This window comes from Eublepharis macularius, chromosome 8 (genome assembly GCF_028583425.1).
Source record: "Eublepharis macularius isolate TG4126 chromosome 8, MPM_Emac_v1.0, whole genome shotgun sequence".
In the NCBI taxonomy this organism is placed as follows: Eukaryota; Metazoa; Chordata; class Lepidosauria; order Squamata; family Eublepharidae; genus Eublepharis; species Eublepharis macularius.
Genome location: NC_072797.1, coordinates 98877565 through 98898221, shown reverse-complemented (window position 1 = coordinate 98898221; position 20657 = coordinate 98877565). Strand labels below are relative to the sequence as shown.

Genomic DNA, 20657 nt, shown 5'->3' with positions numbered 1-20657 from the left:
AATTGATAGATTGGCACCAGGATGTCAGGACTCACAGACCACGGACCAACCCAAATGGACCAAAATTCATGAAAAAGGTGAGTCCTATGAACTGCGTGTTTGCAAACCATGAACCAGGCCACAAACTGGGCCAGAACCACAAACTGGTCCATTATCTGGACTGTGCTCACCTCTAATAGTAACTATGGGTCTGTTCCTAGCTTTTTCTGGACCGTGCTCACCTCTAATAGTAACTATGGGTCTGTTCCTAGCTTTCAGAACACTGTGAGAACTGCACAACCAAAAAACAAGACTTAACTATTTTTTAATGTATAATCAGAAAGAGAAAGAAAAAGAGAGAAAAGAAACAACGTACTTATTCATTACCAGTTTCTCCTTTTGAGGCCTAGCTAGGATTCCAAGTCTCCTGCTATGGCAATCCTTTCCTGCTGCCACACAGAGCAGTGGAAGGAAAAAAATAAACATGTAGAAAAAGTCACCATTCAGTTAATGGTGTGATATAGGGTTCCCAACTCTGAGTTGTGAAATTTCTGTAGATTTTCAAGGTGGATCATGAAGAGGGTGGGGTTTGGGAGGGGAAGGACCTCAGTTCACCCTCCAAAGTAGCCATTTTCTCAAGGAGAACTGATCTCCATAGTTGAAATCAGATTAAATTCTGGGAGATCTCCAGGTCTGACCTGGAGCTTGGCAAACCCTAGTGTGGCATCATTTCTGCATAGTTTCAGGTGGGTAGCTATATTGGTCTGAATTCAAAAGGTAAGTTCCAGGTCCAATAGCACCTGGATCTTGCTATTGGACCTGGATCCAATAGCTGGATTCAGTTGTTATTTAAAGTTGGTCTTTAAATAGCATCTTTAAAGACCAACCCAATTTCCACAGTATAAGCTTTCAAGAGTCAAAGCTCCCTTTGTCAGATGCACTTTTGAGGTTTCCCTGGAAGTGATTTCATGCCATCACCAACCCTCCCCATTCCCTCACCTCACAGACTCCCACCTATGTCTAGCTCATCCTCTGTCCTTTTAGATGAAACAACTGGCTAATTAACTGAAAATCTATGAGTCTTTTTCCGATTCATAATACTGCAAATTAATTGTAAAGCTGCACTGTTAATGTACACAAGGTTCGTGAACATACCATGAATTCAAACATCAACAGCACCAGTTTCATTAGAGAGCCGGAGCAAAAAAATAAACATTAGAGAACCACTTACCAATCTCAAATTGGGGCCTGAATTTGTCCTGGAATTACAAGAGATCTCCAGACTACAGAGATCAGTTTCCTTGGAGGAAATGGCCACCTGGGATGTCAAACTTTATGATATATCATAGAGTAGGAGAAAGAAAAGTTCATCCTCCACAGGCACTGCCCTCAAATCACCAGGGATTGCCCAACACTGGAAAACACTGGCAACATTGGGAAAACGAGTTTCAACTTCTGGAAAGGGGGAAGGAGTGCTGTAGATTATATCTTTTCCTGCTTCATCTGCCATGCCCTTCTCTCTTTCATGGCAACCTTTCTTCACCCCAGTGCCTAATGAGAGTCATTATTGTAACAGGCCACTCAGGCCCTGAGGACGTGGGCAGCTGGAGAGGATGCTTCAAGCTTGGCATTCCTTGCTCAGTGATGTAGACTTTAAAGGGCACAAGAAAGAGGGCCAGTTCTCTTGCAGCACAGACACTTCTTTGCAGCCCACTCAAGGAAGCCTAAAGCTGATAATAGTAGTGGATAATTTGCCAAGAAGCACTAAAAATTACTTTTTAATGTGCAATGCTTGAAGTAGAGAACTCCTTCCAGCATAAGGAGAGAGCTGGCTTTAGAGGAATCTGGATTAGTTGGGCATGTCTTTTATGGAAAAATAAATACATTCAAACCTAACAGTAGATTTGTTTTTGTTGGCTAAGGAGACAGTGGAAAAGAAAGGAGTCAATCTTCTTGGTTATTCTTCACCATTTGTTTTTATTATTCCATCCTGGGTAAATACACCCGTGTTATCTGGAAAAAGCCAATGTGTTCTTTCCAGTCCTGTAATGTTTCCCATGTTTTAGAGATGTTAATCTCTTATCAGGAAAGGCAATGGCAAACCACTTCTGTTTCTCACTTGCGTTGAAAGCCACTTGCTCATTGTGACTTGACGGCACATATGCACATATATAAACTCTGTCAGATTGCAGGGCCAAGTATTTTACAGATAAAGAAGTCACTCAAATATTTAGACAACACAAAGACAACATAAATATTTTAAAATGTAGTTTAACATTACTCTTCTGATTACCAGGTGCTGGCAACAAACCGCAGGCCCTGCTTTTACAAACCTGTCTGGCTGCTATTCAAGGCACTGCACTGAAGGTCAGGTGTGGTAGCAACGCTTACATTCTTCATATTAGTATCAAACCCAGAATTAACACTTTTCATGTCTTATTTTCTAAGAAAACATTTTGAATTGCTCTAGAGGCATAAAAATGTTATACTTATGAGTTGTTAGGGAAAGGTATTATCTTATGGGGCTGGCCTATTGATTTTCTTGCTGGACTTGGTTAAAATGCAGGGAGAAGGGGAGAGTCCGCTGGCTCCAGACGCTGGTGCTTGATGTTTCCTGCCTATACCTTTTGAGTGTGTGCATAATTGCTCCAGTATACAATATTGAGCCATGGGCTTGCTGGATCTTAAAAGTTAGGAAATGGTTCTGTCCAAGTACTTATCAGGGCTTGGAAGAGGTGGCCCTCCAGCTGAAAGAAGGCTACAGACATATGTTTGTGTGTAAAGAAAAGCAGTTTAGATTTGGGAAGCTGTGAGCTGGCTGAAGCACCTTGGGGGTACAGGAATACAAGATCGCTCTCTGGAGCCCTGATTTGTGGTGGCAGATCTGCTGCCTCTAATTCACCACCTGTGCTCTACTTGACAATAGCAAATGCTACAGACATGTCGTAAGTCTCCAGTGCTGTCCTCCAAAGGACACCATGTAAGCACTGCTTCAGGATCTTCATTCCACATGGGGAGGACATAGCAATAAGCAGAAGTCAGGTGCAGTTGGCATTTGCAGCCCTCGGATTGGTTCAAGAGCCAAATTTGCTCACCCACCTTTCTGCCCAAAGTGACTGTAAGGTTCATGTTAGCAGTCTCCTTTCATTGGCTTTCTCTCACAGCAGCGGAGTGGTAAGAAGCGTTCCTAAAACATCACTGGCTGGTTTTGTCAGTATTGCAAAGTACAGAAAGAAAGGCCGATATCTAAACTCAAGTTCAAATTGAACAGAATGGAATATCCTTTCAGAGGACGGAACCTTTTATGTGCTGTTACAACTACAATTTTCTGTTAGCTGTGATCTCTTAAACAAGTATGATTTCCATTTATTCTTCTCAAGAAGAAAATACTCGGTCGTATCAGCTAAGATGCTAGTCTTTGAAGAAGAGGTAAGTGGCTTAAAACGTGGCCAACATTTTCTACTTACGGCTAAGAGGAGTCGATCCCTTTCAATCAAATCAGCTAGTTTGTTCAACAGTCTTCCCCTTTCAGAAGCATCCATAGTTCGCCAGGGTGACCCAAGCTCAAACGCTTTTCTTGCTGCTTTAACTGCTTTATCAACATCCTCCTACATGTAAAATCCATGTCAAGTCAATATTTTAAGAGGAGTTTATTTGAATCACATCACTCATTTCAAAATGTTTTAGGGTCAAGCCAAATGAGATGCCGGGCAGAGATTCAAACCTGTTGCAGTGATGCAATTTTACCTGGAAAGTGTAGTTTTCAAAGTTATGCTTGCTGGGGCACAGGGAAAGGGAGAGATTCCCTTGCAGGCTTCTGCCTGGCTGCTGCTACCTTTGCCTGGTGCTTGGCAAGTTCCCTCCCCACTGCTCTGGCTGTTCACCCTGCTCCCTCTCTCACCCTGGTTGGTGGCACAAGCTATTGCACACTGCAACTACCTTCCTCCTGCCTTCACTCCCTCCGGGAGTGCGGGCATGTGGTCACCCAGAGCACAGGGGAAGAGAGTGAAAAGAGGAGGAAAGTGGCAGTGGTATGCAACACCTGCAGCATCCCCCAGAACACAGGAGGGAGGGGAGCAGGAGAGCAGCTGAAGTGTGGGGGAGGAGAAAAGGAGTTGGCCAAGCAGCAGGCAGAGGCTGCGGCCAGGCAGAAGGCTGTGAGGGAATCCATCCCCTCCTCTGTCCCTCAGTGTGCAGTTCTGTCTTTGAAAACTATGGTTCCCAGGTAAAATTGTGTCACGGGTCACAGGTTTGAACCAGTGCCTGGCATCTTATTGAACTTGACTCTTACGTCAGTGACTCACACGTCACTGAAACATGATAAGTATATTCCCCAACCTCCCATCTCTAGATCACCAGCATAATACCCAGCTGCAATGCTTTGTAGCTACTATTGGTAGTACATCCTTCCTTCTTCCTTCCAAAGAGGTATCTGTTTAGATCCAGTGCTCTCAAACTATTCTTACTTAGATGTAAAGGTAAAGGTAGCCCCTTGTGCAAGCACCAAGTCATTACTGACCCATGGAGGGATGTCGCATCACGATGTTTTCTTGGCAGACTTTTGTTATGGGGTGGTTTGCCATTGCCTTCCCCAGTCATCTACACTTTACCCCCAGGAAACTGGGTACTCAATTTACTGACCTCGGAAGGATGGAAGGCTGAGTCAACCTTGAGCCAGCTACCTGAACCCGGCTTCTGCCAGGATTGAACTCAGGTTGTGAACAGAGCTTGGGCTGCAGTACTCTGCTTACCACTCTGTGCCACGGGGCTCTTCTATCTAGATGTATTGGAAACTTATATAGCTGCTGAAAACAGAATGAAACATACTTGTTGATGTTAGAGTAGACTAGTGTTAATAATTCTCTTCAGTTTTCATGTACGAATTCCGTACCACTTAAGAGACTTGCCTGCCCCATAGTTAAAATTGTAGTAGCACACAGCTAAAACTAAATCAAGTAAGCAAAAGAAGGGTCAGCTGTTCAAGTTCCATGATGCTAAATTAAATGTGGAAGTATTAGGAGTAGAGATGGGCATGATCTGGATTACGATTAAAAAAACCCCCATGATAATGGCAATCTCCCAATCGTGACCTGGTGGATCGTTGTCTTCCACAGTAAACGATCCAGCAGTCGGGACTCCGAGGCGACCGTGATAGGACCGGGAAACTAGACATTCAGGCGCCAACAATCTGTTCCCCTGGCAACGGAGGCAGGGCAATGCCTGAGCTCTGTTTGAAACTTGATAATATTTCCCCTAGCGAGGAAAAGCTCTTCTCAGTGTTAACTCTTTCAAAAAACCCTTGCTTTGAGAGCAGCTATCAAGCTGTTTTGCGCTCCTCTCCTGAGTTCGTTCAGTGCTGAAAGAGTTAACTGAAAAGAGATATCTCTCTCCTCCTGGCTTCTCAGCCCAGTGCCTGCTTTTTGCAAAAAGTTGGTATGTGATTTGATGTTTCGTTTGTGTTTTTCTATTTAAAAAACCATAGGATCCGCGAGGATCCTGGTTTTACTTTCTTCCTGTTTAAAATATGCTTTTGGAAGACTGGCTGCTTGCTTTTAAAATCGGGTGGGATGGAGGATTCTATCCCTGCTTTTTTTAAAAAGCTGGCTGAAACTTGTTGATGGGGTGTCTCTCTCTCTCTCTATTTGGAGGCAGAGACAGGTTAAAAACTCCCCCCCCCCTCTGCTCTAAGTGCATGCGTGCGTTTGTGTGTGTGTGAGAAAACGCCGGGTTAAAAACTTTCCCCCCCTCTGCTCTAAGTGTGTGCGTGTGTGTGAGAGAAAACATCCCCTCCCTGAGGGGAGGTGGCTCGTCGCAGGGTTAAAAACTTTCCCCCCCATCTGCTCTAAGTGTGTGTGTGTGGGGGGGTGCCCCTCCGATCCCAGATCGGAAATGGAACTTGATCGGAGTGAATCGGTGATCTGGACTCATCACCAGCGTGGATCCACAAACAGCTTGATCGGTATTTTTTTTGGGATCATGCCCATGTCTAATTAGGAGACACTACTCTCAAGGTCAGGTTTAGTATGAGTTTAAAACACTTGCCGTAAATGCACTTTACTTTATATCCTCCTGGTTAAATAAACATAATCATGCTGTATTATTTATTTATTTATTTATTTATTATTTCGATTTATACACTAGCCATCCTCAGGGGCCCTTTGGGCTTAGCGAATGGAGCCTGTATGAACACTCTAATTGAAAGGATACTATTTCCTGCTCTTGATTTTCTAAGCACACCCATAGAAAATGCAACTGAAAGGCAATGTAAAATCCTTTGTCATCTCTGTTGTGTATGTACAGATAAAATCCAAAATCTTGCAGCTCATTTTTCTAAATAGAAGGCTCTGCACTATTAAGTTCTACAATTTTCAGTATAATTTGCTGGATTTGTGTATTTTAGTAGACTATTTGGTTAACATCTCTCATCAGCTGATAATGGTCTGAAAAACCGACAAAGAGAAAACCAGTTCTTGGCAAGGGAAAAAAACCCACCTTATCTCCTTCTTCTACTTCACAAATTTTCTCTCCTGTTGCAGGGTTAAAAACTGGGAATTTTTTGCCACTCACTGAATCATGCCATTCATTGTTTATAAATATCTGTAAGAGAAAATAAGACAAGAGGAGATACCAGTGTTAATTCACTGTCCCATTTCTCTTATTCTTTCCTCAGAGAAAATGTCTTTTCTGAAATAAAAATGACACTGAACAAATATGCTGTGGTTTATTGAAATGTTTTAATGATCAGTACACTTCTGCCTCCCACAGGAAAATACAAAATTAATGTCAGATTTCTTTCTCAGATACACCATGCTCATGTAGAACTTTATTGACAATAATGACCTTACAACCTATTATAGGAATCCAATATGCAAGGGAAACACAATTGTGTGCTTATGTATGTGACTTCTGTGCCAGTCCCAAATTTAATGGCAGTGTTGATCCTGACTGGAGCAAGTGAAAGATTCAGAGACACATGAGTTCTTATTTCACTATCTTGATGTGAGATTTAAAGAAGATGTTTATCATTTTTGTCACTTCACTGACCACCAAAGACCCCTTTGGTAGCTAGTATCTCTCTTCCACCCTGCTTGCTTTGTGAATGTCTCTTCTGCTCTCTTGTATTCTCATAAAATACTTCTTAAACCAAACAAAATTCTCTTTCTCTTTCTCTAGCTGATTCCGCACACGTTGGATAATGCACTTCCAATCCTCTTTAGAGATCATTTGGAACTGAATTTTTCGAGTGTGAAACAAAAAATCCACTTCCAAACGATAGCTAAAGTGTATTAAAAGTGCATTATCCAACGTGTGCGGAATCATCCTCTTTCTCTCTGATATATCCGGTACTGCCTTAAGCAGAAGTTAAAATGGGGGAAAACCTTACCTACTGTTATTTCTCTGATATTTAATTATTGGCCCTATGTATTTTGCCACGGAAAGAGTAACATAATCATTTATATCTGATAATAGCCATGTCACCTGAACTCTTGTATTTAGTAGTTCTATATTTTTAAGTAGAGGAAGGTAAGTGCTGGGTCTCCCACCTCTCACCAGGAAGGTAAGGGGACCTGGAAATCCTAGTTGCATCACAGGGTCACCCAGAGATCTCCTATCTGGCCACTGGCTTCCTTGTCCAGGCTACAATGTTGAATGTAGCACTACAGTAATCACTAATCTCTTGGAGTTGCCACACAAGGAAATCCCATTGTCAGTGACTGTAATAGTGCCAAATTCATGCAATATGCAATACTGTATAGATGCAGCGCCAAACCCGCTTAATTTCAGCAAGATTAATGCATCATGAACTCTGGGCACAAACATTATTTAAGCTCAACCTAAATAAGTACACTAGGCACAGATATAACTGAAAATATATGAAGTAAAACAAAGGGACAGAGGGGTCGATCCAGCCACATTTTTAATTCCATCTTGATGAATTCTCCTTCTTACTAAAGCCCCAGTCCCACATGGCTTTGGTTCATTTAGGTGTCATAACCAACCCTCAGCATAACGGGGGGCAGGGGGCGGGGGTGGGTGCCAAAAGAGATCCCTCCATTTGTTTGCACCAGGGGAAAAGCAGGTTGGATCCAATTCACGAGTTCAAGTCTATCTACTGTCAGAGGATTTGCATGGCAGAAGTAAATAGAGTATTTATCATGTTGGAAATTACAAAAACAATTTTGTAAAGGGTTTAACAGTTCATTTTCCAATTCACTTCCATGGAGCTTATTCTGAAATTGTGGATTAGTGCCTGTGCCCTCCCATTCCTGTTTTACTTCAGTGGCCCATGTTCTTTGCCCATGTTCTTTTATTCCACTTGCTCATTTCTTATTGTTTTTGCTTTTTCTGTTGCAAATGCATTATGGAGTAAAGAAATATTTCCCCATCCTCGAAGTGTATCAGCCTTTAAAAATAATCATTATCACAATATAATCTTAAATATATTGTGATTTGAACAGCCCAAATATAATGGTTTATTCAGTGGCAAGAGTAAGACAGTAAAAATCCATTTTAAAATTGCTGGGAAGCCTCTTAAATATGCAATTTTAACCTTTAAACAAGCATAAGGTGCCCACAAATACCCTTTATATACAAAATAAATACTCTAGTGCATGACTAGGTTTTTTTCCAGGTATGGCACCCAAAAAGAAGGGGAGGTGTCAGCTTACATTTGCATACAATTTATAGTCATGTCCAGAAAAAAAAATTGGTGTATAACTACTTTTAAGGGGGTCATCTTACATCGAGGGCTGCCTTCCTTTCATGTAAATAAGGTATCTCTCACACGGATTGAAAGTAACGTTGTAGGGACACTGATAGCCAGGCCCAGATGTACATTAAAAAACATAAAGACTGAACCATGATCTTGTGGGCATGCTACTGTGAAAACGAAATTAGACACAATGAATACTTAGCAATTGAAGTGTTAAATGAAGGAAATCCCTACTTGGCAACAAGACTGGGTCTTCAAAAAAAAGAGAGAGAGAAAAGTAAATATTAATGTAACAGAGCTGTGTGATGCAACAGTATGTCAATTTGTATTTGTCTATGATACAGAAAATTGTGAAACATAATTTTTTGGAAATTCTCCTAGCATTTATTTATTGCTATGTTAACAGTTGACTTGAAGGCTTTGTAGCTATTATCTACTATTATTTCCTTATGTCGTTACTGTAATTAAAGCCTGTACTAAGTTGCAACAGCCATTTTAGGAGTGATGGTGCCCTGACATTCCACTGCAAAGCACCCAAGGTGGCAAACATGATCCCTTAAACTCTTTTGTCATTATGTTGTACCAGGTGTATGAGGAGAACACTGGTACAGGACTGAAAATTTGTGTGTTGTACATTTCAGACAAAAATGGTGATTGTGTCTGTCTGGAGAATTGCATGTAGCATATTCTCTCCATACATCTGGGCTGTTTTCACACTGCTTACCGGCTGCGGAACATCGCACTGAGCTCCCGGAATGACAGCGTCTTCCTGGTGCGATTTTGTGTGAGAAATTGCGCCAGGAAGACGCTATCATTCCGGGAGCTTGGCACGATGTTCTGCGGCCGGTAAGCAGTGGGAAAATGGCCCTGGTAAAAGACGGCAACTGAAAAGGGCTTTGGAAACAATGAAATCAGGCACAAAGATACAAACCAGTAAACAATCACATACCAATTACAAACCAAATACAAAGAGCAACATGGCTTACCAAAGTCCTCAGTCAAAAGTATTTTGAAGCAAAACTGTTTTCACCTGCTGGCGTCTTCCAGACAGCAGTGTTGATTGTGCTTCTTCTCCCCTCCAAGGCCCCTCCAATCAGTGCGTTGGGGATGGTTGTTCCAAACTACTGGTTTTTATGTTGACCTGTCCTGTGTGTGTGTGTGTCTCCTACCTTCCTTTACAGACTGTTCAGTTTGTGGCATTTCGGGGTTTTTTGCACTTGTACTGTTGCACTGAGATGGGTTGATCTATTGAACACAATCCATTTGTGCATGCACTGTATCACTGTGTCGTTTAATCAGTATTTTGCATACGATCCTGGGCTTTAATTGGTTAGCTGCTTTCTTGCATTTGACTGGTAGTTTTCATTGGCTGCACTGTCCTGCCTTCCCTTTTTGAATTATGGAAAGTTAAAGCTAAAGAATTCTGCATGCTATGATCACGGCTAATCACATGACTAAAGGGACGTTCCTTTGGAAGGTCCCTGTTGCGGTTCTGCAAAGCTCCCTTACACTGTTTTGTTGTCTCGTTCTGTTCATCAGTTAAGAATTTTGCTGTGCTTATACTCCTTATGTCAAGATCAAATTCATTATCACTATGCACAGTTTCGTTTATAGACAGAGTGTGCGGATGTGTGGGATAATGTTTAATACCGAGGCAGCTTCTACTTCAGAATCATCCAGTGCTTTCTTTGTTTTTTTAAGACGGTACCAGTACTCACAGACATGTTTGTGGTGATTTCCACCAATTCTCCCCTCAGGATTTGAGAAAGCCCGCCAATGGTACTAGTACTCAGTCCCAGTGAGTATCACCACAAAAAAAAGCCCCGAATAGACCAGTTATGGTGCTGGGCCATTGCTGGTGGGTGTCCCTTTTGTTGGTTTCTGCAGTTTCTATGGAAGGCATGCTGGACATTCTTCTGGAGGCAGGCTGAGGGGCATGGGTGATGAGAAGCACCCTGAACCTTCTCCTACCCCAGACTGATATCAAGTCAATGGCTTCTCTTTCTCTTTAAGAGACCCCACATACTCCCACAGGCTTGCTTTTTGCTTTAGATTGCAAGGTGAAAAGGAACCTAGCATACAGTGCTCACAGAGCTTGAAAATAATGCCCAGGCCAAGTGCTCAGGTTTACTCTTAGAAAGAGTGTTCCAAGTGGCAGCAAGTAGAGAATTTGTTGTTTGTTTTCAACATTCTGATTAGCCATTGCCTATTTGTTTAATGCATGTGTGCTACATTGCTGTGTCAATATATAGCTAGCATGCAATTTTTTTTTAAATTGCCCACCATGCACCAAAACAAAATGGTGAGGTGGGTGGAACAATAAAAAATGAGACAGGTAGGCATTACAGACTGGTGGAAAAAAAACAAATCAAGGCATTTCAGGAAAAAAGATTGGGGAAAACAGATTTCAGAAACAGCAGAATAAAAATGGAGAAAAACAGGGACAGCGAGAGATGTGCAATGAAGCTGTGATGAAATTATTTTTAAAAAGAACAAAAAAAGAACAGAGAACCAGTCTAGTTTAATGGATAAGAGCAGCTGGACTCTAATATGGAGAACTGGGTTTGATTCCCCACTTCTCCACTTGAAGCCCGCTGGGTGACCTTGGGTCAGTCACAGCTCTTCTACAGCTCTCTCAGCCCCACCACCCTCACAGGATGATAATAATAACATACTTCGTAAACTGCTCTGAGTGGGTGTTAAGTTGTCCTGAAGGGCAGTATATAAATCATCATCATCATCATCATCATCATCATCATCATCATCATCATCAATGAAGTTTTCAAGAGTCAAAGCTCCCTTTGTCAGATGAAGGGAGATTTGAATCTGAAAAGCTTATGTAACCTCTATGAGGTAATTGGTTTAGCCCAGTAGGGCACAGTCAGTAGCTGGAGCCAGGCAGGTGAGGAAGAAGCTGGCTGCTGGGTGCTTAATAATAATTAATATGCTCTTATCACCTTGAATAAGGTAATCAAATGTTGTATGTGAACAATATGACTAAAAGTGGTGTTTGTGTATTGTGTTTGGTTGGTGTTACTGGGATTGTATTATTTTTGCAGGGCTGTAATTCCAAAGAAGGGGACAGAAGCCTGGGCTACAGTTGCTTCGAATGGGAAGGATAGTGAAAAAGGACTCTATCGCTTAGTGGAATCAGACAAGATGAACTGTTTACCTTTTCAAAGACATTGTTGGTTTAAAGTTTCTGGATAGTTGCAGTTATGAGTTTAGTTAATTATATTAATTGTTAAAAGTTTTTAAAAAGATTTTTTCTTAACTTAAATTTGTGTGAAAGTTTGCTTCCTAAGCCCCGTAGAAAGCATAAAAGGAGAAGTCACACTTATATCCTGAAAAATTTGTTGGCCTTTGAAGTGCTACTGGCCTTGAATCTACTGCTCACCAACATGGCTACCCATATGAAGCAATCTTCAATAACTCTTCCACCAAATGAACAAGGTCTGATAAATGGTACTGAGCCAAAGGGATTTTGTGGGGCTATCAGGACGGTGTCTTATCCCCTCACAAATTTCCAGTTGAATGACTGGTGGCAGTGGGCAATTAGGGACACTGGTCACTCATCTGACTGTATTCACTTTTAATAAAATGCATTCCATAGAGGAAGAAATGTTGACAGTCCAAACAAGAAGTGAATAAATAAGCCAACAAGAACATGTGTTGCCATCAGCAGCTGTTCTGGGCCTGCCTGAACTGGCCTTTTTGCTCTGGATGAGCAAGAACAAGTATTGAAAAGCAAAAAAAGTGTCCTCAATGATGTTTATTTTGTTAATTGTGGCTTTGGCTTCCCTCGGCAACATATGTCAACATGAGTATGAGTCATAGAATTTGAATTTTGAAACCCAGGGGTGGGGGTAGGGAATCAATAAGACCTTTTGAGCCTAAAAATATCCTGGTGTGCAAAATCTGGTCATTCCAAGATTTTTAATGGTTGCAGGAGTGCCTGATGCACTTTCTTAATGGGCTTTGGTTCTGAGGTCATGGAATGGAACATTGCAGGCATGGGTGTCACAGATCCACTGGCTGAGCTCGTGCAATGTCACAGAGGAAAGTCTTCATCAGGCAATGTACAATTGATGTGGACTTGGAAAAAGATAAGAGCAAGAGTCCAGTAGCACCCATAAGACTAACCAAAGTTGTGGTAGGCTCTGAGCTTTTGTGAGTCACAGTTCAAAGAAGTGAGCTTTGACTCACGAAAGCTCATATCCTACCACAAATTTTGTTAGCCTTATAGGTCCCCATTGGACTCTTGCTCTTTTCTCCTGCTACAGACAGACTAACACATCTACCCATCTTGGGAAAGATAAGAATTCAGATTCCAAAGTTCATGAGCAACTTTGCTAAATTTTATCACGTAAGTGTGACCTTCCTTGACCAAGGAAAGGTATCTGGTGGTTCATGGTCTTTTGAGACAGCAATTCTACTAAATTTTAATCATAGTATTACAAAAAAAGCTTGCCTTCACTGAAAAGGGAAATAAATTTGTTTTCAAAAGTACTATATATAAGAGACACAGCATATATTAGTATGACAGCTCTCTTCCTATACAGTGCCCTGGCAGTTCCAAGATCTGTAACTGCAAAGCCCTAGTTGCCAAGGGTTTCTTATAGCTGAGCCATGAAACAATATCATATTTTGCAGAAAAATCCACTTAAGACCCTCCAGGACATCAGATCAGGAGGGCACGACTAGAGAAGTTGACCATCTATGGTTGAGGAACGGTGGGCTATCAAATTACTCTTGTTGGATGCCTGTGCTTAGACTTTCCATGGAAAAGGAGAGACAGACAGACAGATCACACTTGATCACTTTTTTGTTTTCTTCTTTTTCCCCAGAAGTGACAAGGGAAAGCTTTTTTGCCCCCTTGGGATTCAGTTGACCTTGGCTGACCCAGTTAAGAGCCTAGGGATCCAGAGCTACTGCTAGAAAAGCAAGTAAATGTTGCTGCAAAAGAGGCCTTCTCCCAAGACATCATCATCACCATCATCACCACCACTATCACAGCAATAATACAACGGACAGCCAAGCTACAAGTGACGAATTACACTTGCCAGGCAAGTGTAATTCATCACTTGTAGCTTGGTGCTGATTTTTAATGCCAGCATGTAATAGAGGGAGGGGCTGTGCCTCAAAGGCAGAACATGTGCTTGACATGCAGAAAGTCCAGGTTTAATCCTTGGCATCTCTAGGTAAAAAGGATCAGGTAGTAGTTGATAAGAATGATCTCAACCTGAAACCTTGGAGAGTTGCAGCCAGTCTGAGTAGAAAATACTGACAGTGAAGGACCAGTGACCCATAAGGCAGCTTCATGTGTGAGAAACATTCACAGGTTAACCTGATTAGTTAAATAATAATTATTTCAGACCTGAGCACACCCAAGTAAAATATTTACCACGACATGTATATCAAAGGCCCATTCCCGCATTCCTTATCCACCAGTTTTTATTAACGCTTTTGACTGACTCTTAGTTTGAGCCTGGAGCATGGAAGGAATGCAGGGTTAAGCCACAATTTAGGATACCCTTGGGCTAATGTACAATCCCTTGAAGTGGGGGCATTTGGAGTTAAAGTAGATTAGGCCAGTTCTCACAACCAAATTGATGTGGCTACATGATGGCTGGACTGATTCATGTCAACTTTATTACCACGTGAAATGGTCATGCAATTATTCCACTGTGCTTGTGGTCCACGATGCCAAACAAATGGCCACACACAATGGTACAAAATTGCTCTGGAAGGCAAAGTCAGGGATTATCAGTAATTGGCATGTCATCAGCAATGGTTTGGTATGATGTATCAGAAGTCATGCAAGCCTGATCTAAAGCTTTGCTGGCCCAAGCAGCACAGCCTACAGTGATTTATTCCACAACAGGCAGAGGTAGGAAGGCCTGCAGCTCTAACTGTGGCGTAGATTCCAACCTGTCTTCCTATATGCCTTCTCTGTGCTCAAATTCTGCTGGCTCCATGGCTCACTACATTAGAGGCAAAACCACTCTAGCGAATGAGGGGAAAGAGCTACTATGGGCGGCGTGTGTACAATGTGAATTCTACCATGGTATTGTCTAAGATGTTTGACTTGAGTGGTGGTACAGTTGCCCAAAAGGTAGCTGGCACTGATGTCTAGGAACTGGATTTTTCATCCCATATTCACATTTCAGCAGAGACTTCTGTTAGTAAATCAATGTAATATCTCAAATTCTGTTCTTATCTCAAAGCAAGAAGTCTGTGCTTATAGCCTATCACACAAATGCTTTGAGATGTGTGCCAAGGGGCTTTCAGTGGAGTGGATCATCCCTGAAAAGTACAATCAGAGACTCTTTCCAGTGGTGCTACCAGGGTGTGCCAATAAGCAGTGTTTCCCGTTGTCTTTTGCTCTACTTGGCTGCTGCTTGTTATGGGTGACTTGCTATTTTCATAACTGCAACACAGTGCAGAGGAGGGGAACGGCAAAGAACAGTATTCCAGGCCAATTTTATTATTCAGAGAGCCATAAAGTGATTAAGTGAAATTTATATTCTAGTTCTGCTATTTCTTCATACTAGTGACACAAATGTTTGCAAATATACATTTTTACTACACAGAAAGATATGCAAAGACACCAACAGACTGATGAATTGGTAGGAACAGAGCACTGAGATCAATGGTAATGCTGTATAGCCTGGAACCCTTTAATGTTACACAATGTGAATTCCTTTCAGGCAAAGTGCACATTTGAAAAACAATAGAGAAGTGAAGAGAGAGCTTTCCCTCATAGTAACTTTCCGAATGACAATGGAGGATCCACATGGTGGGTTTTACCGCACTTTCCCTGCTACAGCTCTGCCCCCCTTGCAGCTGCAACTTCTTCCTGCACACCAAAGGAGCTTCATTTTTTTTAAAAAAATTGGTAATTGACACATCAAGAGATAAGTCAATTTCAGTTAAGAAAAACAGACTGAAAAATCACTCTGGCAGTTACGTGGGTGGGGGTAGGTTGCAATAATGGACAGGAGGGCTGGACCAGGGAAAATGGTACCAATACAGACAGGACCAGGAAAAACACTGCTTTGTCTACAGTCTTTCAAAAAAAGTTGTAGCAAAGGTTAAGGAAAGAGGGCAGCGAAGTGGAGAGAAGCTGGAATGTGAATGAATGCACCATGAGGCCATGTAGAAGCTGCAAAAACACCAAAATTCCCCCACTACAGTTCACTTCTCCATGTGGAAGTTACTCTAGTTAGTAACTCAACTGACGTTTCCCTTCTTATTGTCAATTTCTCAAGGTAAACTCTTTGTATCAGTAGGAAAAGGTTTGCTGAAACTGGGATGACCTTGGGGGCATCACCAGAATACAGGAAGTCTTTAGAAAATCATGTCAATGCAAGTGTTATTAATTATTATTGTTTATTTATAGTCCACCTTTCTCACTGGGTTCCAAGGCAGATTACATACTGCAAGTGAATATAATATAACCAATAGCTAGCAAAATATATTATGATCAGCAGTTGGAACATTGAATGAAAACAGATATAATAGAGTATGGTAGCCGCAAATTTGAAAAATAGCATAAAGCTGAACACATATATGAAATTGTTCTGAATTAAAGAGTAAGTAATTAACATGACATCTTTAGCAATGTCCAACTACCCAGTAGGAGCATATCTACATCAGCAGACAGTACCCAATAGCCTGGTCTACAGTCCCTGTCCCTTACCAAGATATCTCTTTGAGCAATTTCTTATGGCACAGCTCTATAATCTGGGTAGAAAGCCCTCCTGTCTTGCATAGTTTGTGGAAAGCCAGGAAAGTGGGAGCTTTCCTGACCTCCTCAGGCTGTCCATTCCACAAGATGCGGGCTACCAGAGAGAAAGCACGCTATGGGCAGCTGTCGATTTAGGCAAACTGAAGGGTGGTATCTGCAGAAGGTCCTGTCCAAGGTCAGAAGCACAATGTCCTTCAAGATCCCTGCCTTTCTAACCAGCATCACTTCCATCTTGTCTGGCTTCAATTTCAATTTATTTTCTTTCAGCCATTTGACAACGGCTGTCAAGCAAACTCATTGAATCAATGTCAAGGGAAAATTAGGCTTGATGTACCAGAGCATTTCTGTGGATTGAAGGATTTCCATCTGCCAAGCATGACTTTCTTGCTTCCACTTTATGCTGCAGCCCAAAGTGCCGCCTGAAATACTGCCCCTTGGGGATGGACTCCCAGGAACAACATTTCTGGGGTCATTTTGGGCAGCAGTGGGGGAGGGGGAGGAGAGACAGTCATGCTCTACGGATGGAAATCTTCCTGTTCACAGGAAAAAAAAACCCAGTAGATCCATGCCGATGATTGTTAACTAGCAACAAAAAAACCACTGGTCTATTCTGCAGGTGCATACAGCATGTTCTGTTGGTTAAGTATTTTGGACAGAGATCAGTGAGGACGTTCTTTTTGTTTATTTTCTACATTTTTTTCTTTTTTAAAAATTTTCTCTTTGTGAACTAAATCTACAGTAAGAGGCTCGTTCCCATGATTGTAGCACATGCCCTCCGTATCATCTGATATATTTCAGGATCAAGAGAGTTCAAGCTGTCAGCAGCATGCTGGAGTTTCTGGGGCTTGTTAAATATTGCCAGGCTTACCTCCCAGTTCAGCCCTTATCAAGGAAATACAAACACGGAGATGACTGTGGGAGGAAAGGCCGAGGAACTGGATCCTGTTACGGGATGATTCCACCTGTGCTCAGAGTGGGAAACTTAAATAGGCTTTGAGATGTCAGGAGACTCCTAGCTATCATACTTAAAATGAAGATAAAATGTAGATGTGTACTAATGAGAATATATACACACACACAAGACTTTTCCTATTGTTTTAATAATGTCCCAGAAGAGAATCCCCCCGTTTTGCCTCCTTTGCTTGTGAAAGAGCATGCATTTTGGACACAGTCCAGTTGGAGTTAAGCAATTTTAAATCCAGTTGATTTACCATGTGAAATTGATGAGATTTAAAAGTGCTCAGTTTGGGTTTAGGATTGCCAAATGACCTTTAAAAGAAAAACTGGCCTGGCTTGCCTTTGTGTTTTTAACAATTTGATGTACGGTAATCAGCCGTTTCAGGCAGAAATCAGCAGGTGAAACTTTTCAGAGTATAAACATTTTTACTTACCAATTTTTGCATGTTAAGACATTTCCATAGGCATACATAGCTACAGTGATTAGTCAGAAAGTTGGCAAGCCTAAATTGGCTCAGTCATGGCCTTCGCTTCTTGCCACAGTACGTAGATACCTGTGTCCCTTAAAACAATAAGCAAAGGGTCCTTGCAATGTACCTCTTAATTGCACTGATTTCTCTCTCTTCTCCAAAGTACCTGAAAGCCTCAGAGGGCAAAAAGTTCAAATGAGTTTGCCAGCTGTCCATTCAAAGTTCAGAGATTGTTGCAGAAATCAGCAATATGGAAATCAGGAGAAAAAGACTGCTTTAAGGGTTGGCTAAGATAGTATGCTTCACCTTTGTCTTTCTGAATGTTCATGGGAAGAATTTGCAATGATATCTTTTCTTGTAACACAGGCTCATTCGCAAAGCAAGTTTGCTTTGCCAGTGCTTAGCAGGATAAAAAGGTCTATTAGGTGATATAGGAAAGAAAATGAGAACGGGGCTATTTTTATTTTAAGAGCCCCTTCCAGTACATGAAATGCACCAGTCCTGAACACACGCTGGCCTCCATCAACTACATAGTTGTTCTAAGTATCTAATGAGAGAGTAGATGATATTCCCACCTTCATTCAAGACAAGAAAGCATATTGTCATCTCACTCCTGGAGTGTAAATTTGGATCACTTCAGGTACTTTGCATCCAGATGGATGTTTGCATTTGAGCCAAGCCTTTGCCAGTCTTATGTTTCTGGTGTTCCTACCTCATGTACTAGAACATGTTACACATGATCCTCTTGATATGACTGATTACCATTTTGTATGATACGAGCAATGTGTAGATTTTGCCATTTTGGTCCATCCAAATGTGTACCTCAAAAATCTGGATTTCTGGCAGCATGTAGCTGGAAAATGTGTGTTGGCCATTTCCCACAATGTGGCAATCATGCATAGTAGTAGGATCACACAGCTTGTTCTCCTGGTACACAAAATAGGAGTGCCAGAAACATAACACTTAGAAACAGAGTGCTACCATCTTTGCTGCTTGATCTTGCCCAATTCTCCTCCTCATTGCTGCCCCCATCCCATATATCTTTTCACCACTGAAAAAAACAGTAAGGTCCAACCTAGTGTATGCCCCTGCACAGTGATCTCTGCTGGACTGGGCAAAAGTGTGACAAACTTTTCTTAAGTAGTGCTATTAAACGTCTGACAGTCTAGAACACATAAATATAAGCCATGTTAGTCTCCCTGAAGTAAATGATTATGATACCCCGCTGGCTTAAATCCAGCTACAACTGCTTAAAAGATTTTGTGGTCCACGTTGGAAAGTGTCCTATGTAAGGTCCTCTAGTCTTTGAATCCCCAGCAGAGTGAAGTCAAAAAGCCTAGATTTAAGTGAAAGTCTATAAAAATCAGCCTCAGGAATCTAAACATGTTTAATTGGGATGAAATTCATGCAAATCAATCTCCAAGTCTCTCAGCTTAACTAGACCGAGGATAGGTGCACCATCTAAAGAAGCCTTCTCTTTCCCAGTTCCTTGCCTAGGATGTCAGGTCTTTCTCTTAAAAAAACAACAACCCTTAAATAAGAACAGATTGGATATGTATGAGCAGGGACAGCTCATTTTCTACTGCTGCAAAATGTGCTTAGTTTGTCTAAATGCCCTTAACCATGAATATGTACACTGAACTAGAAACCAGCTTCCACTGATTTCAGCGGAATCTAATTCCAAGTAAAATTGCTAGGAGCAAGGAGAGCATACACGTGAAATCCACGTTCACTGTTAACATACTGCATATATTTCTTGCTGGCCAGCATTAGTGCTCTCTCATACCCCAGGTCTTAAAGATGCTGATATAAGTCTGGAGCTTGTCTGGATTTTCATGTAACAGGTGGATCTTATCTAAGACTGACCCCAGGTAAGTTCTACATTCAGCACAGTTCAGTGCATGGTTGCTTTAAGGATTAAGCACCACTGAACTCAATGGGACTTACTTCTGAGTAAACATATGTGAGTTTGTAAGTGCACTTAGGAATTATACCTGACCTGTGCTTAGGACCAACAGGTCTAAGATTCTTTCGGTTACAGCTTGCTCTGATTGGTACTTTACACAAGAGCAACTACAATGTCTCTGGAATTGTGGTAAGGGTCCAAACACACAATCAACAGCCATGGCATGCAAACTGAAGCAGAGGAGAACATTTGTGAACAGTCTCAAGCAGGATATTGTGTTTGCACAGAACTACAGCAATAACTAGTAAGAACATCACAAGCTTTACTACTTCAGGGAACTTAACCAACAAACATGCCACTAACCTTGGTATATTTAATCTTCAGGTCAGTCAGGGGTGCAGGCAAAGATGGTGGAGCTGGAGTAGGAGCAGAATCCAATTTCTTTTTTTCGGTTGACATATTTTGTGCCTGGAACGTAGGTGAAAGGAGGTTTTAGAAAAGTTCAGTGGTATTTGCCCTGACTAAGCACTTAGATTTAATTGTGCCTTTTTATCAGTACAGGCTATAGTACATTTGCATGCACGATTGTGATTGGATGAACAAAGACATAGCAAAAAAAAAGTACAATTGACATGTAACACCTAAAAAAGCAGGCTATGTACTCAGAAGAAAAAGCTTGTAGGAGGTTGAAGTTTGAAAATAACGACATGTTTTGGCATTTCTTTAAAAAACTTTATGGGTGGGCAGACCTAAAAGAAGATTACACATGAACGCAGCCCTGATTGCATGTGAACTCAGTGGAGATAAACACAATCGTTCTCCACCTGGATGTCACCTAACATCCCTCTTCTTGTATCAACTGCCTGACAGTAAAAAATTTAA

General features: G+C 41.6%; 1 protein-coding gene across 1 annotated transcript in view; it reads right to left on the bottom strand.

Annotated features, from left to right (window-relative positions):
* The window catches only part of ALDH1A1 (aldehyde dehydrogenase 1 family member A1), a 37287-nt gene extending 16978 nt beyond the window's left edge, over nt 1–20309 (bottom strand). Inside the window, exons 1-3 of the mRNA XM_054986133.1 lie at nt 20139–20309; nt 6472–6576; nt 3447–3587 (exon numbers count right to left, since the gene is read on the bottom strand). Of these exons, the coding sequence (XP_054842108.1) occupies nt 3447–3587; nt 6472–6576; nt 20139–20234 (342 nt within the window). The 5' untranslated portion in view covers nt 20235–20309. The remainder of the gene's footprint in view (nt 1–3446; nt 3588–6471; nt 6577–20138) is intronic.
* Between the last annotated feature and the right edge of the window lie 348 nt (nt 20310–20657).